This window comes from Vipera berus (assembly GCF_964194415.1).
Source record: "Vipera berus genome assembly, chromosome: 3".
NCBI lineage: Eukaryota > Metazoa > Chordata > Lepidosauria > Squamata > Viperidae > Vipera > Vipera berus.
Window position 1 is genome coordinate 88,473,788 of NC_138204.1, and position 14,690 is coordinate 88,488,477.

Below are 14,690 nucleotides of genomic sequence, written 5' to 3' on the forward strand. Positions count from 1 at the left end.
AGATCTGTGGAACTAAAGCCTTTCTTACTGAGGAGAAGAGAAAGACACTGGCTGAATGGCACAATTCCTCTTTATATATTTTTCTCTTTTTTTGTTGTTGTTGTATAATGCTCAGAGGTGGGAAATGCGTGTGGTTATTTGCGGCCAGCAGGAGATGGAATTAATGAGCTTGCTTTTCACTCTGATAGTTATTTTTCCCCCCAAATTGTAGATGGTTTGTGTGACTTTTGTTAGACTGTTCAGCTGATTGGATTCTGACTGGTGCTGTAGGAAACTCCCTAGCAGCTCTTTTATTTGTACAGAAGGGGAAAAAAATGTTCTGTGTAATATGAATGTTAGTAGCAGTTTATGCCAGAATAAACTGGTCCAGTAAATAATATTCTAAAAAAATAATACAAGTGGGTACATGGCTAAGTCACCTTGAAAAAAATACCCATTTGAGTCCACTGATGGAGTCCTACTGATAATCTTTAAATATATATTGAAAATCTTTGAAACAGTGATGCATGTAAGACAGTTTCACTGAAATGCAACTTCCTCTTATGAAGAACCTAGTCTTAGTTATCCTTAAAGAAACCTGTTTAAGTGCTGTGCTATATCAGAATCTGAATCGCGAAGAGCATTCATCAGTTCTCATTAGAATAACATTCCATATCTGCTATTAATACAGATTTTAGATCAGCATATCTTCCACAACCTTGGCACTGCTACAGAGAAGCAGCACTAAGCAATGCCTTAGCCCTCCAAGCCTTCCCAAAATACAGCAGTTTCTTCCTGGTAGATCCAATAATTGGTTAGGCAAATTCTCATAGGAATAGACGATGCTCGTATTAGGATGTGGCTGGACAAAAACTTTTCCCTGTAATTTCTGACTTTGGGTTCTCTGTCGGGTGTCGTATGAGAGGGTATTTCTCTTTATGCATTCTAAAGTATGAAAGATATTTGACCTACTGATTATTTATTCAACTGACTGGCATATACTGAGATTCCATCAGGGAACATGTATGCTTTACAAATGTCTTTCTGCTTGAAAAATAATATTTTATTATGGTCAGTTAACTCCGCGTGCATGGCTCCTCCGCAGAACAGACTTTGCCATTGTCGTGGGACGTTCTGATGCTTCTTTGCCACAGCTAATAATATATCCTGCTTCCTCTTCCAATGTCATTCTAAGGAAACTATGAAAAAGAATGGATCGTCCCAGCAGTGCTTTTTTACAAGTGTTTCAGTCTTCTGTAAAGAACTGCACGCAGCTGAAGGGCTGACCTCGTAAGCACCCTGGGAGCGCAGGAAATGACACACACTCACACATAAAAAAGCTCAACCTAATCTGGAGGCCAGCTAACTGAGAAAATATTTTGTTTCTTCTCTCAAAAGTGCTTGCCGAACAATGGCACTCACTCCGATAAAATTACTGGAATTTATTTCCCAACTGCTGCTTTCAGGTTACAAGAGAGATAACGGGGCTGTTTCTGAGTCATAGGAAAAGCTGGGCTGCAAAGAAAACCAGATGGGTAGTTAAAGAAGAACATTTTTGAATTGGGACTTCAGTTAAAATTCTATGTAGAAATTACATTTAATGACTAGTAATCTCTTTCAGCAAATCAGCATTAATAATCTCTTTCACTGAGTTTTTTTTAAAAAAAATATTAAATCCTCTATTGGCCCTGGTTCTATGAAGAATGTCCACAGAATAGTATTTAGACTGATGCTTTTGTTCCCAATTTTGTATCACAATATCTACAGATCACAAAACAAAAGATTTGCAAAATAACCTAGTAATTCTATAACTGCTTGAATACATCTTGATTATTCCAGTATTTTCTTGGTAGCCATATGGACTGTGATTCCTTACTTCTTCTGGGAAGTATTTTAGACATCCTAGTCTTGTCTACTGCCCTGGGATTTCCGGGCTGTCTCGGATCCAACTAATAAAAAGATCTTTTCCTGGCTGCAACTTTATTTCTTGATAGTAATCTAAAATACTTGCCTGCAAGAGACTGTGGCAGTTACACAGGTACTATTTTAGCTTCTGGTGATAACTGCATTAGTTGCTTTCTTTCAAGCATCTGTTTCTACTGGCAAGAATGTGAAGCTTTATTTCTTTATCAGAAATGAGAATATTAGGATGTTAATTTCCCTGACCAATGTAATTCTGCCACATATTCTGTATTCTTATAGAAATGTGACATAGGATAGAGTCTTAGTTTCTGATAAGGTTAAAAATGAACAGCATTGGACATTCCATTTCTCACACTGACTTAAATTGCGTGATGATTTATACAAACTGCTCCCACATAAAGAGGTGAATCTGGGTCAATTACAGCAACAAACTACCAGTAAGGTATTATTTACTTCAATATGAGAGAAAAAGGTGTTCTAAGGTACAGGTATTCTCCAGTTTAAGAACATGTTCTGTTCCCAAGTTCTGTCCTTAAGTCAAATTTCTAATAAGCTGAATATTATAATACTGTGTAATGAACTTGAATCACTATGAATCACTAACTTGATTTTGCTATAATAGGCTCTGTTCTTAATTATGGGTTGTCCTCCCTCCCTCCCTCTCTCTCCCTCTCTCTCTCTCTCTCTCTCTCTCCCTCCCTCCCTCCCTCTCTCTCATATATTCAATTTCTATAACCACCCATCTCAGTCAAAAACTCTGGGCAGCTTACAATTAAAAATATATATTACAATCAAAATATTAAAACATTTGAAAAGAATAAAAACAATGAAAACATCCAAAATAAATATATATAGCAGCCAAGATATTTGGCCAGTTACCAATACAGCCAGGAAACTGGGCCCTTAACACACTCAGGCTCAGGAATATAGCCAGGTTTTATGGCCTTAAGACAGGCTAACAGGGTTGAGTCATTCTAATCTCCCAAGAGAGGATGTTCCATAGAGCAGGGGCCACTGCAGAAAAAACCCATCTTCGGGTCGCTGCCAGCCAACACTCTTTGGCTGACAGGATCTGCAGCACGGCCAATCTGCTAGATGTGGTTGGACAGACAGAGACTCTTGGGAAAAGGCAATCCCTCAGGTTAAAAAGTTGAACATTGTTTCTTGATTGGACTTCTGTCTCCTCTCACCTGCTTGTGCTGCAGTTTGTGACCATGTACCTGCCAATACAAGCTCTCTTTTTAGGTATTTTTAAATATTTTGTTAAATTTTAAAAAAAATGGGAAGCTAGCATGTTGCAAAAGAACACATTGGTCTCCAGTATAATATGCATTTCTAACAATGCCTCTGGGCTCCGCAGAGGCCTCCCGCAGCATTCTTAGATGATAATAAAACGATGGGTGGCTACAATTTGTGTTTTGTCCACAGTTTGCCTTTGGTGTCCCGGACTTGACTCTGAAAGATATAGCTTGCAGCCAGACCTTGCTGAATCGCTTTATTATCTTCCGGAGTCCAAGTGGCTTTCAGGCTGTGCATAGTGCAATGTGTGCCCTTTCCCAGGAGAATTTGCAAAAGGTTGAAGACTCCTTATATGCAAATGTGGACTTCTTTAAGCTTTTCCATTTGGTAAGTTCCAGTCAAAGGCTTATCTTTTTACTAATGGGAATAACAATGAGGGTATGGTTCTTTTGTTTAAACTATGTTCAACAAAGTACATTTTTCTTAGATGATGAAATAAAATAAATAAAATAATGATATAGTTACAGTGTGACAGGAGCAGAGGCATAATCAGGCACCTATAGAGTCCTGGCACCCATGCCGGAGAAACTTCAACTGAAGAACAAAGGCAAAAATGAGACTACATTCTATGCCATCATTCACAAAGAAACAAATTAAATCTACCTTCTATATTTTAGCCATAAGAGGAAAAGGCTTTGGTAGACTGGTGGAGTTGTGCCATGCATGGCAACTTTTTTCTCCTAACATTAATAGTGGACATTTCTCTGAATTTGGATCCTTGCATCGCCAGAAAGGCTATGTATCAGAGGCATATAGCACAGATTTGGAATCCCAAAGTTTATTGAAGTTTTTAAAAAAAGTGTTTAGGGAAATATGCTGTCATAACTAAAACACACCATAGTTGCATTTGTTGCAAATTCTTTCTGGTTTCTGGGTTGGTATATGTTTGATTTAATCTTATTAATACAGTTTAAACAGCTGAAACTGCATCTTCATTCATGGTACTTTTTAACCCAAGACCTTGAGTAGAATAAAGGAGATATTTATTTGCTTCCTTTGTACAGGAAGCTGAAAGGCTTATCTCAACTACAGCATATGTTCCTAAAAAAAGAAAAGAAAGAAACTTCTCGCTAAAGAAGTCAAGGAAAGAGGTGGGAGTATTACTACAAAGTCCACCTTGGCAGCTTTTTCCTTTGTTTTGGCATAGATGAGAGCAAAAGCTTTCCTCAAACAGATATGTTGGCTGGCTGTGGATGATGGAAGCATCCTGAGAATACCCGGATAAGGAAGTCCAGAGGACTTAAGTAGATGAATCATGATTCACTTGATGCATTAGATTTACTTGTTCCCATAAAATGATAGACTAGCTCAAAGATCATTTAGAATGGAGAGACATAAAAGTTTCTTAAACCATTCCAGAAAAGAAATGCCTAAAAACCTTCCACTGCATAATTCCTATGTTTCCTTAATATTCTTGATCCAAGAAAAAAAAATGGTTGGTCCCACAACATGCTGAACCACAAACGATCCAAATGCTTTAGCCCAATCTAAGATGTTGTATACCGGTAACTAGAGTTGTATAACACTGGTTTGCCCCAAAGGAGGACTTGAAGTCTTCAAGTTATTGGGAGAAATAAATTGGATGGATAAAGTGTTCTGGATGCTTTTGAGAATGGATTTCATTTGCTTATTGCCGATCTAGTTCCTCTGCCTTTTTGTTTTTCATTAAAAGAATATTTCTACAGGTACATGCAGAAGAGGTATCTATATTTATTATTATTATTATTTATTAAATTTTTATACCGCAATAAATATCAGAATATAAATACAAAAGTTAGAAAAGAAGTTAAAAAGAATTAAATAATTATGCCCAATATAATACAATAATTAAAACTATGTTAAAATTAGATCCAACCCTAAACCCATCAGACCAGGCCAGATTGTTCAAATAGATAAGTTTTTAAATCGCGCCGGAAGGAGCGAAGTTCAGGGCCCATCTGGAGCTCAACCGGCAAGCGGTTCCATAGGTCTGGCGCGCCCACAGAGAACGCCCTCCCCCTGGGGGCCACCAATCAACATTCTCTGATCGGAGGCACCCTGAGGAGGCCCACTCTGTGAGAGCGCACTGGACGGAGGGAGGTTGATGCCGGGAGCAGGTGCTGCCGTAGGTAATCCGGACCCATGCCATGTAGGGCTTTATAGGTTTATTTATCACCCTGCTACACCCAGATCACCCCATAAGTACACCTGATGAATTATTCAATACCTGATGTGGATTTTTCCCTCCTTTCTTCACAAATCCAGCAAAATAGGTGGAAGGAATGTATGAAATAGGTTTAAGAGCTGGACACTAAAAAAAACATAGGATGTGAAGGAAAAAAGGAAAGTTGCATCATTGGAACAAATGGATCGATGGACAAGAGTCCATGTGCTTTGGGGGTCAAAAAGAGAAGCAATTTATAATCAGAAGGTACTGAGATGTGTTGGGGGTGGATTGGAGAATTACTAACCCATCGTTTCCTTGAAAAAAATAATTTTTTTTTTGTTAAAGATACCAGGAGTGAAGGGGGGAAGATTTGGAGCATGAGTCAAATGGTGGATGCTACATGACACATTCATTAGAGAATAAGAGAGTTTTGTCTGGCAGAGAAAAGAAGAGCTGAAGGAGGGAAGGGACCATTTATACTTGTCAGAGTCAACACATTCTTTAGATTTCCTCCAAGAGACTAGTTCCAGGGGTGGATGATTTGGGCAGAGGCAATAAGCCAAGCTCGCTCAGTCAAGGTACAATGAAGGAGAAGGAGGAAAAAGGCCTATAAGAGACACCACCACCCCAATCAGTATTCCAGGATAAATTTGAATCAGCTTTTGCCTTTAAGTTAATCCCATGTTTGGAAATTTTCCAGACTGAGTCTCACAGTCCCTCTATTCTTCTATTGTATCTGTAGAAAGTTCAGATGCAGTACCCTAGATGCCCCAGGGCACTTTCGGTTGCTGGCCCTTCTACTGTATACAATTGGTGCGAAACACCAACATGCCTTTTCCACAAAGCTGTCATTTGCTTAGGTTTCTGACGGCTGAGACATTTTTGATGCAGAAGAGGCCTTTCTTGGCTTTCATGTCAACTTGCTGTCAGGATGTAATGATGCCCTTAGCGGCACTTAGCTCCTCCAGAAGCCTTTTGACCTGCAATCCAATTGAGAGCTGCTGCGTTTTACAACTTTGCCTTAGGAAATGAAATCTGAATTGAAAGAGGACGCTTGCTGAAAGCAGGGGGGAGGGAGAGAATGAGAAAGAGGGTATCTGTTCATTTGTGAAGAAATTTGTGGGGTTCTCCTAAACACGTGACACCTACTTGAAGAACAGGTGGCAGGCTTGGGTAGGATGGCCTTTGTACAGCTCTACGTTGCGGGGCAATTTATCCCATTCCTAAACTGGGAAGCAGTGTTTAAGGTCATCATGCTTTGATCACCTCCCTGATTGGACTTGAGTACTGCAAAGAGCTTTACACTGGGCTGACTTTGAAGAGTATTCAGAATCTTCAGCTGCTGCAAAATACACTGTTGTTCGGTACGTGTAACACCTCTGCTTCATGGGATGTATTGGCTGCCACTCTGCTTCTGGGTTCAATATTATGTGGTGCTGGTTAACTTCAAAGCTACTCATGGATTGGGCCCATGTTAATTGAAAGGATCATCTCTCCCCAACTGTATCTGTCCATCCTGTTAGATCCAATAGGAGAGGCATGTTTCGGATCTCATCCATTAGGGACTGTCATGTTGCAGGACCCAGGAAAACCCATTGTGGTGCCTGCCCTCTGGCACAGCATTTCCCCATTTCCCCAGAATTGTCTTGACACCAGTGAGACTTGGTAAGGACTTGATTTTGTCACTGAGCCTGGAACCCTGGATGTAAATTCGAACAGTTGCTAAACAGCCAGTCATACGTTGAGGGCTATCTGTATCTTGTTTCTCAGCATTATTAGCTGCCCAGAGTCATGTGCTTTGGTTTTGTCCCAAACTCTTAAGAACAAATGTAAGTCTGACAGAAAATCCATGTATCGTAAGCCTGCTATAGTTACTCCAAAATGGGCTCTGCATTGGTTTCCTATCCTTATCTGTTCATATTGCAGAGCAGCTGTCCATAAATTGATACCTTCTAGGTGGTTTTGGTTTCCAAATTCTGTTTCCCCAGCTTTCACAGTCAATGGTTGTATTGACTGACAGAGATTAAAGTGAAGGGAATGTCAGGAAGTATTGCCAAAACTGCATGTAAAAGCAATGAAAGAGTGAAATTTCACTAGCTTGGAGGTCTTAGTGAGAAGCAGGAAACACAAGGCTTGGAGACTTCCAGTTTATGGCCAGCTGGCATCCAAGTACAGATAACCTTCTCTTCTGTTTTGGTTTCCAGATATTTTGAACTTCAGCTTTCATAACCAGAATGGAAATCTCATATACTTTATCTGTAATACAAATTTTGCCTAAGGATGCTTTAAAGCTTTTGGCTATATTCTATGAAGCAATCATAACATTAAGTTCAAGACTAAGGAGGAAATTGGCATTAGCTGGAGGATCTTGCCCGAAATAGCATATATTTGTCATGGTCTTTTCTTCTTTCCTTATAATATAAAGCATCTGTTTTGTCTGTACTTGATAGCAGTGTGTGCCACAAAGTTCCCTTTTTATCAATAAAGGCCAGTGATGTCCAAGGTCCCTTGATATTTTTGGTTTAATGTCCCATATGGACAATTTTTAAACTACTTTCACTTCATTTACCAGTGGACAAACATAATAATAATATAATACAATACAATACAATACAATACAATACAATACAATACAATACAATACAATACAATACAATACAATATAATTAATATAATATAATATAATATAATATAATATAATATAATAATAATAATAATAATAATAATAATAATAATAATAATAATAATAATAATAATAATAATAATAAAGTTGGAAGGGACCTATGACCTAGTCCAGGGGTAGGCAACCTCGGCTCTTTTATGACTCATGGACTTCAATTCCCAGAATTCCTGAGCCAGCCAAGCTGGCTCAGGAATTCTGGGAGTTGAAGTCCATGAATCATAAAAGAGCCGAGGTTGCCTACCCCTGACCTAGTCCAACCCCCTCCACAGGCAGGAAACCCTATACCCTTTCAGACAAATGGCTGTCCAATCTCTCCTTAAAAACTTCCAATGTTGGAGCATTCACAGCTTCTGGAGGCAGGTTGTTCCACTGATTAATTGTTCTAACTGTCAGGAAGTTTCTCCTTAGTTCTAGGTTGCTTCTCTCCTTGATGAGTTTCCATCCAATGCTTCTTGTCCTGCCTTCAGGTGCTTTGGAGAATAGCTTGACTCCCTCTTCTTTGTGGCAGCCCCTGAGATATTGGAACACTGCTATCATGTCCCCCTCGTCCTTCTCTTCATTAAACTAGACATACCCAATTCCAGCAACCGTTCTTTATATGTTTTAGCCTCCAGTCCCCTAATCATCTTCGTTGTTCTTCTCTATGCTCTTTCTAGAGTATCAACATCTTTTTTACATTGTGGTGACCACGATGTAAACCTAGGCATATTGACTCAGAATTAAAACCCAGCTGATGACACATGAGGTTGCAGACCTAGAATGACACCTCACTTGTAATATGAGCCGTTTTAATAAATATATATTACAGGTAGTCCTCAACTTACAACAGTTCCTTTAGTGACCTTTCAAAGTTACAACAGCACTGAAAAAAGTGACTTATGACCATTTTCACACTTACAACTGTTGCGGCTTCCCCATGGTCATGTGATCAAAATTCAGACTCCTGGCAACTGACTCATATTTATGATGGTTGCAGTGTTGTGTGGTCCTGCGACCCCCTTTTGCAACCTTCTAACAAGGAAAGTCCCCAAGGGACGCGGTGGCTCAGTGGGTTAGGACACTGAGCTTGTCGATCAGAAGGTCGGCAGTTTGGCAGGTCGAATCCCGAGTGCCGTGTAACAGAGTGAGCGCCTGTTACTCGTCCCAGCTTCTGCCAACCTAGCAGTTCGAAAGCACGTAAAAATGCAAGTAGAAAAATAGGGACCACTACGGTGGGAAGGTAACAGCATTCCGTGCGCCTTTGGCGTCTAGTCATGCCGGCCACATGACTACGGAGACGTCCTCGGACAAGTGCTGGCTCTTCGGCTTTGAAACGGAGATGAGCACCGGCCCCTAGAGTCGGAAACGACTAGCACGCATGTGCGGGGGAACCTTTACCTTTACCTTTAACAAGGAAAGTCAAATGAAGAAGCCAGATTGACTTAACAACATGTTACTAACTTATCAACTGCAATGATTCACTTAACAACTGTGGCAAGAATGGTTGTAAAATGGAGCAAAATATCTCACTTAGCAACAAAAATTTTGGGCTCAACTGTGGTCATAAGCCGAGGACTACCTATATTTGCCTTTTCTGGGCAAAGGAATGGGCAAAACTCAAGGACTGTTAAAAGCTGAAAAATGCAAGTCACATGAAGAATCCAGCTCAACTGATCTGGATTCTAAAGTAGGGCTAAATATTTCAACTAATCCAAATCACTGGTGGAAAGTTGTGGTAGAACAAGGAAGTGAACAGAGAGCAATGTAGATGATTTCTTAAAATCCCTTGTTTGCCTTGTAAAATTACTCACATTACAATTTCCTTGTTTCACTGGACTTTCTCATGAGTGACAGACAGACCATGAACAAGAGAGGCCTGTCCTGTAATCTGTGGTATGTGTTATCCCACTGAGTGAAGTTTTCTGAAATAATTTCGACAACCCAGAAGGATGATGCCTAAAAGGTAAAGGGAGTGAATCATCTTCATACTTGAATTATATGTTTCCCACAGTCTGAAGCGCAGCCCATGCATTCCAGCTTGTCTTGTACATTTCAGCTCACCATCTTGGAAAGAAAACCGCATTCTTTCTGGTTCTACAAATGCTTGATCATCAGCAAAGTTGTTTCAAGCCCTCCGTGTTACACCAGAACATTATTGTTTTACATAAAAAGGATAACTGTGTGGGTGGATTGTGAAAAGAAGTATGCGATTGTGGCTTATAGTGTCAACAAATGTTGAGAGTACCATGTCACAGAATGTTACCTGAAGCATTGTATGCCTTTAGGTGTTATATAATTTTCTAAGGATGACTTAGAAAATATAAGTCATGAAAAAGTATGATATCACGTGCTCTCCTTAAGTAGGCTAAATTATTCCTAGGGATTCTGTGTTTGGAATTGGGAGACTGGTATGATTAATCCTGAAGGAATGTATTGAAAGAGCCCTCAAGATCTTTTCTTACAAGAATAAGGTAACCTGGTTAAGGTACTGTCTGATCCCTATTCCAGATTTTTCGTTCAAACAACCCTGTTAGCTTTAAGCTACTGACCCATTGACCCAAGATAGCTTTATTTTCCTCTAATCAAGATTTGGTTCTGTCTAAACCATCCACAGACATTTAAGATCCCAGGATGGGGCCTACAACATGTACAATATACTTATTCATCAAAATACTCTCTTTTGGAGTAAGCAATGCTATGCATGGGTAACAAAGGAGAAATAAAAAGCATGTCAAAAAATTAAAGTCCTGAGAGAAAAGAGCGGGGGGGGGGGGGGAGAAAAAGTTAAAACTAATTCACACTGAATCATACTGTACATAATCTCAGCACAGCACTTCATATATTGCCTTTTAGTCTTCTCAACTCCCTCTTCCTAAGGATCTCGTCAGCTTCATACAATGAAGACTTTCTTGATCTTCACCTTCCTTTTGACCTATTCATTCTTCCTTTGTATACGCAATGGGATCAACATTCATTCTCTCTATGTAACCTCACTGACCTTCCCTAGTAATGGTTACACACTTGGTATTCAATCAACATTCATTTATCACCCATTCATCCTTGATTACATCTCTTCTTGTATTATCACAAACACTTCTTTGAAATACTTCTTCCTACAGTATTCAACATGCATTTATATTTCATCTCAGATATAACACCCAATTCTCACTCCATACAACAAAGATGATGGATGCATACTCAGCTATTTTTGATATTGCTGCCATCACTATATTTGAACTGGTTTTACAATCCCATCACTCCAAAGCTGGAGTCTTTAGACTTGGAAGCAAACCTCCATGATTCATTGTGAGTAAAGTTCTGTTAATGACTCACCAGTGTGTATGTCTTTCCATTGTAGCTTCCCAGTGTTTGGGACAATAATGCACAAGGTGCTGACCTAGTGCTCTGGAGACGAATATTTTCTAATATATCTCAAGCAATACAAAAGGTAAGTGAGCATGATTTAAAAATTTAAATATTGTAGTCCAATTCCTCTAAAAGCCATCTGGTTGAAGACGATTGTGTTGGGTATAATCTGGTCATTAGAGTAAATGGGCTCATTCAAGACCAATATCTTGAATACATAGTACCCAGGGCTGGCCCCGTTATTCTGGCCCTGGAGACAGAAATTCTTGTAATTTTTTTTTAGATTAAAATTACTAAAATAACAAACAGTGTGGCAATGTTTGTGTTTTCCTCTAAGGATACCCTGTTATCTGCTACTTCACTCTGGCAAAATCCTCTAGCTCTCTCCACCCAGTTATCACTGAGGCAATTTAAAATCTCCACCTGGTTATCACTGAGGCAATTTAAAATTTAAAATCTATCATTACTAGTTTTTGGCACAATAATTGGGTAATTCTAGAAAATACAGTCAAATACTAGTGGAAATCTGGCTTTTGCGTCCTGGTAGAGTCAGTCAGAGTGGAAGACCATAAGAGTACCATGTTTGTTTGTTTGTTTTTTTCTTTTTAGCCTCCAACCAAGGGCAGATTTCCTTATCTATATTTATGGTAGTGTTCTTTGATCCACAAAGGCTGCAGTGTTTCTTTGTTTGAAGACCATTCGTTAAGATGCTTTGTTTCATGGCAGTTAATCCGCAGGCCGAGCGTTCGGGTGGTTTTGTCAACACTCCAGCCATTTCTTCAAGAGGAAGAGCCAGCATCCTTACCGCAATTGCTGAGAATTTTATCTGACCTGTTCTGTGGTTACCCAGAGGGAGATGGATCCAGAATACTCTCTCTAAACTGGTATGAAGATAACAATTACAGGGCCTTCCTTGGAATTGACACCAAAGAAAAGGAATCCGTTTATTTTTATGACAACTCAACCAGTAAGTCTGCCATTTGGATCCTGACTTCATGTGAGATTGATGGATTGGCCTAGAAGTTGATAGTGTCCCTACCCCATTAGTCACTCGGACTGTTTGGCCTGAACAATTAGTGTTTCATCTGAGTTAAGGCAAAAAGCAGCTGCAATCATTAAGGTAGGGATCTGATAGCTGTGTATCTTTGCTGTCTTGTCTGAGACTGGTAATATTTTGAGAACTACCAGGTGCTTCAAAGAAAGCTACCAAAGACTCAGATGTGGGCAGTGGTGGAACTTCCAGCCACTAAAAAAAGATTTCTGTAAAACTGGCAAAATGGTTCTTGCAGAAAATTATTTTGTTAAAAAAAAAAGCTTCCACTAAAAAGCTCATTCCTATGTTTAAATAACTGGGAACTGAATTCCTAAGTCTCTGAGTTATTTATAAAAATAATAAAGGCAGGATACAAACAAAAAATTAGTAAAATATGCTATATGTCATTAGATTAAGTGCTATTTAATGCTTGTGAATGATCTGTGTAGTTTGGTTTTCAGTAAACCTCCTACCTTTCTTTTTATGCACAGTATTGTATTAAGTGTAGATGGCCTTTACATGTGGATTTACAAATAAGTTGCTTTAAACAGCATCTTTTGCTTTTGATGTTGGCAACAATTTATCTGATTTTATAATTTTTCAATAACCTTCACAATTATGAGCAATTTGTGAATAACTTTTATTTTTGTATACAGCAGGCTAGCAGTTTACCTTAAATTCTTTCCCCATTCTCAGGATCTTGTTCTGTAAAAAATTTGAGCAAGTAGGATTGATCCAATAGTAAGGCAAAGTTTGTAATGTATATTTGAAAATAGAATTTGCAGTGTGCTAAAATTGTTGTGAAAGTGCAGATGCCCAGTTTGTTAATGTTTACAGAAATATATACAGGTCTATAGAGGAATGAACAAAAGTTTTCGCTTTTGTTTCTGGGGACTCCAAAGCTAATCATTAAAACATTTGTTATATGATGGTGTTATACTTCACATTATTGCTGTACAAGAACATATTTTATTATAATGAAGTCCAGTTTATCTTGAAGCACAGAACGTTTTGATTACAGAAATGTAAGACGTGTTCTAATGTTATGTAAATATCAAAACAGTAATTGTGAGAGGGACCTTGGAGCCCTAGTGGATGATCACTTAAACCTGAGCCAGCAGTGTGCAGCAGCAGCCAAAAAAGCTAATACAATCCTTGGTTGTATAAACAAAGGCGCAGAATCAAAATCACACAAAATATTAGTACCACTTTATAATACCTTAGTAAGACCACACATGGAATACTGTGTCAAGTTTTGGTCACCACACTACAAAAAAAAAATGTTGAGACTTTGGAAAAAGAGCAGAGAAGAGCAACTAAGATGAATAAAGACCTAAAACTTATAAAGAATAGTTGCAGGATTTGGGTTTGGCTAGTCTAGAGAAAAGAAGTACTAGGGGTGACATGAGAGCAGTATTCCAGTATCTGAGGGACTGCCACAAAGAAGAGGGAGTCACGTTATTTACCAAAGGACCAGAAGACAGGACAAGAAGCAATGGATGGAAACTAATCAAGGAGAGAAGCAACTTGGAATTAAGGAGAACCTTCCTAACAGTGAGAATAATTAACCAGTGGAACAGCTTGCCTTCAGAGGTTGTGGGTGCTTCATCACTGGAGGTTTGTCTGAAATGGTATAGGTCGGGGTGTCAAACTGCCAGCCCGCGGACCAGACGCGTCATCCTAAAACCGTGCCCACCCCATTGCCAGCAATGGAGAAAAAGCTCCGATAAGTTGCACGACATCACGTGACGTCGCGAGTTTCACATGTCTGGTATAGGTTCTCCTGCTTGAGCAGGGGGCTTGGCTAGAAGACCTCCAAGGTCCCTTCCAGCTATTCTATTCTATTCTATTCTATTCTATTCTATTCTATTCTATTCTATTCTATTCTATTCTATTCTATTCTATTCTATTCTATTCTATTCTATTCTCTGACAGAACTACCTTTTAAATGTTGCACAAATAAAAATAGGAAAAGCAACCAACTTTTTTTCCTCATTTCTATCTCTTACTTTAAAAACTGAACAAAAATAGCCCTGGCCATGGCCAATTTGAGTTTACTATTCCAGCTTTCAAGATGTCAAGAGTTAGGTGAGAACCTGAAAAATTAAAAGAACAGGAAAAACCGAGTGGGAAGAAAAATGTGTCTGCTGCTGAAGCCATGTCTGCTGTACAGTGCTCTCAATAAATGTATTATTCCACTTACCTAACTTTTATTCAAATGCTATTCCTCTGGAGGTTTTTTTTTTTACCAAGAAGCAATGGCAGTTATACAAATACAGAAC

The 14,690-nt window shown here is 39.0% G+C and overlaps 1 protein-coding gene across 1 annotated transcript in view; it reads left to right on the top strand.

Annotated features, from left to right (window-relative positions):
- ABCA4 (ATP binding cassette subfamily A member 4) overlaps positions 1-14,690 on the top strand; it is a gene marked incomplete at its 5' end in the record, with an annotated part of 118,639 nt that overhangs the window by 18,182 nt on the left and 85,767 nt on the right. The window contains 3 exons of the mRNA XM_081325514.1: positions 3,331-3,528; positions 11,368-11,457; positions 12,102-12,342. Coding sequence (XP_081181640.1) covers positions 3,331-3,528; positions 11,368-11,457; positions 12,102-12,342 — 529 coding nt within the window. The remainder of the gene's footprint in view (positions 1-3,330; positions 3,529-11,367; positions 11,458-12,101; positions 12,343-14,690) is intronic.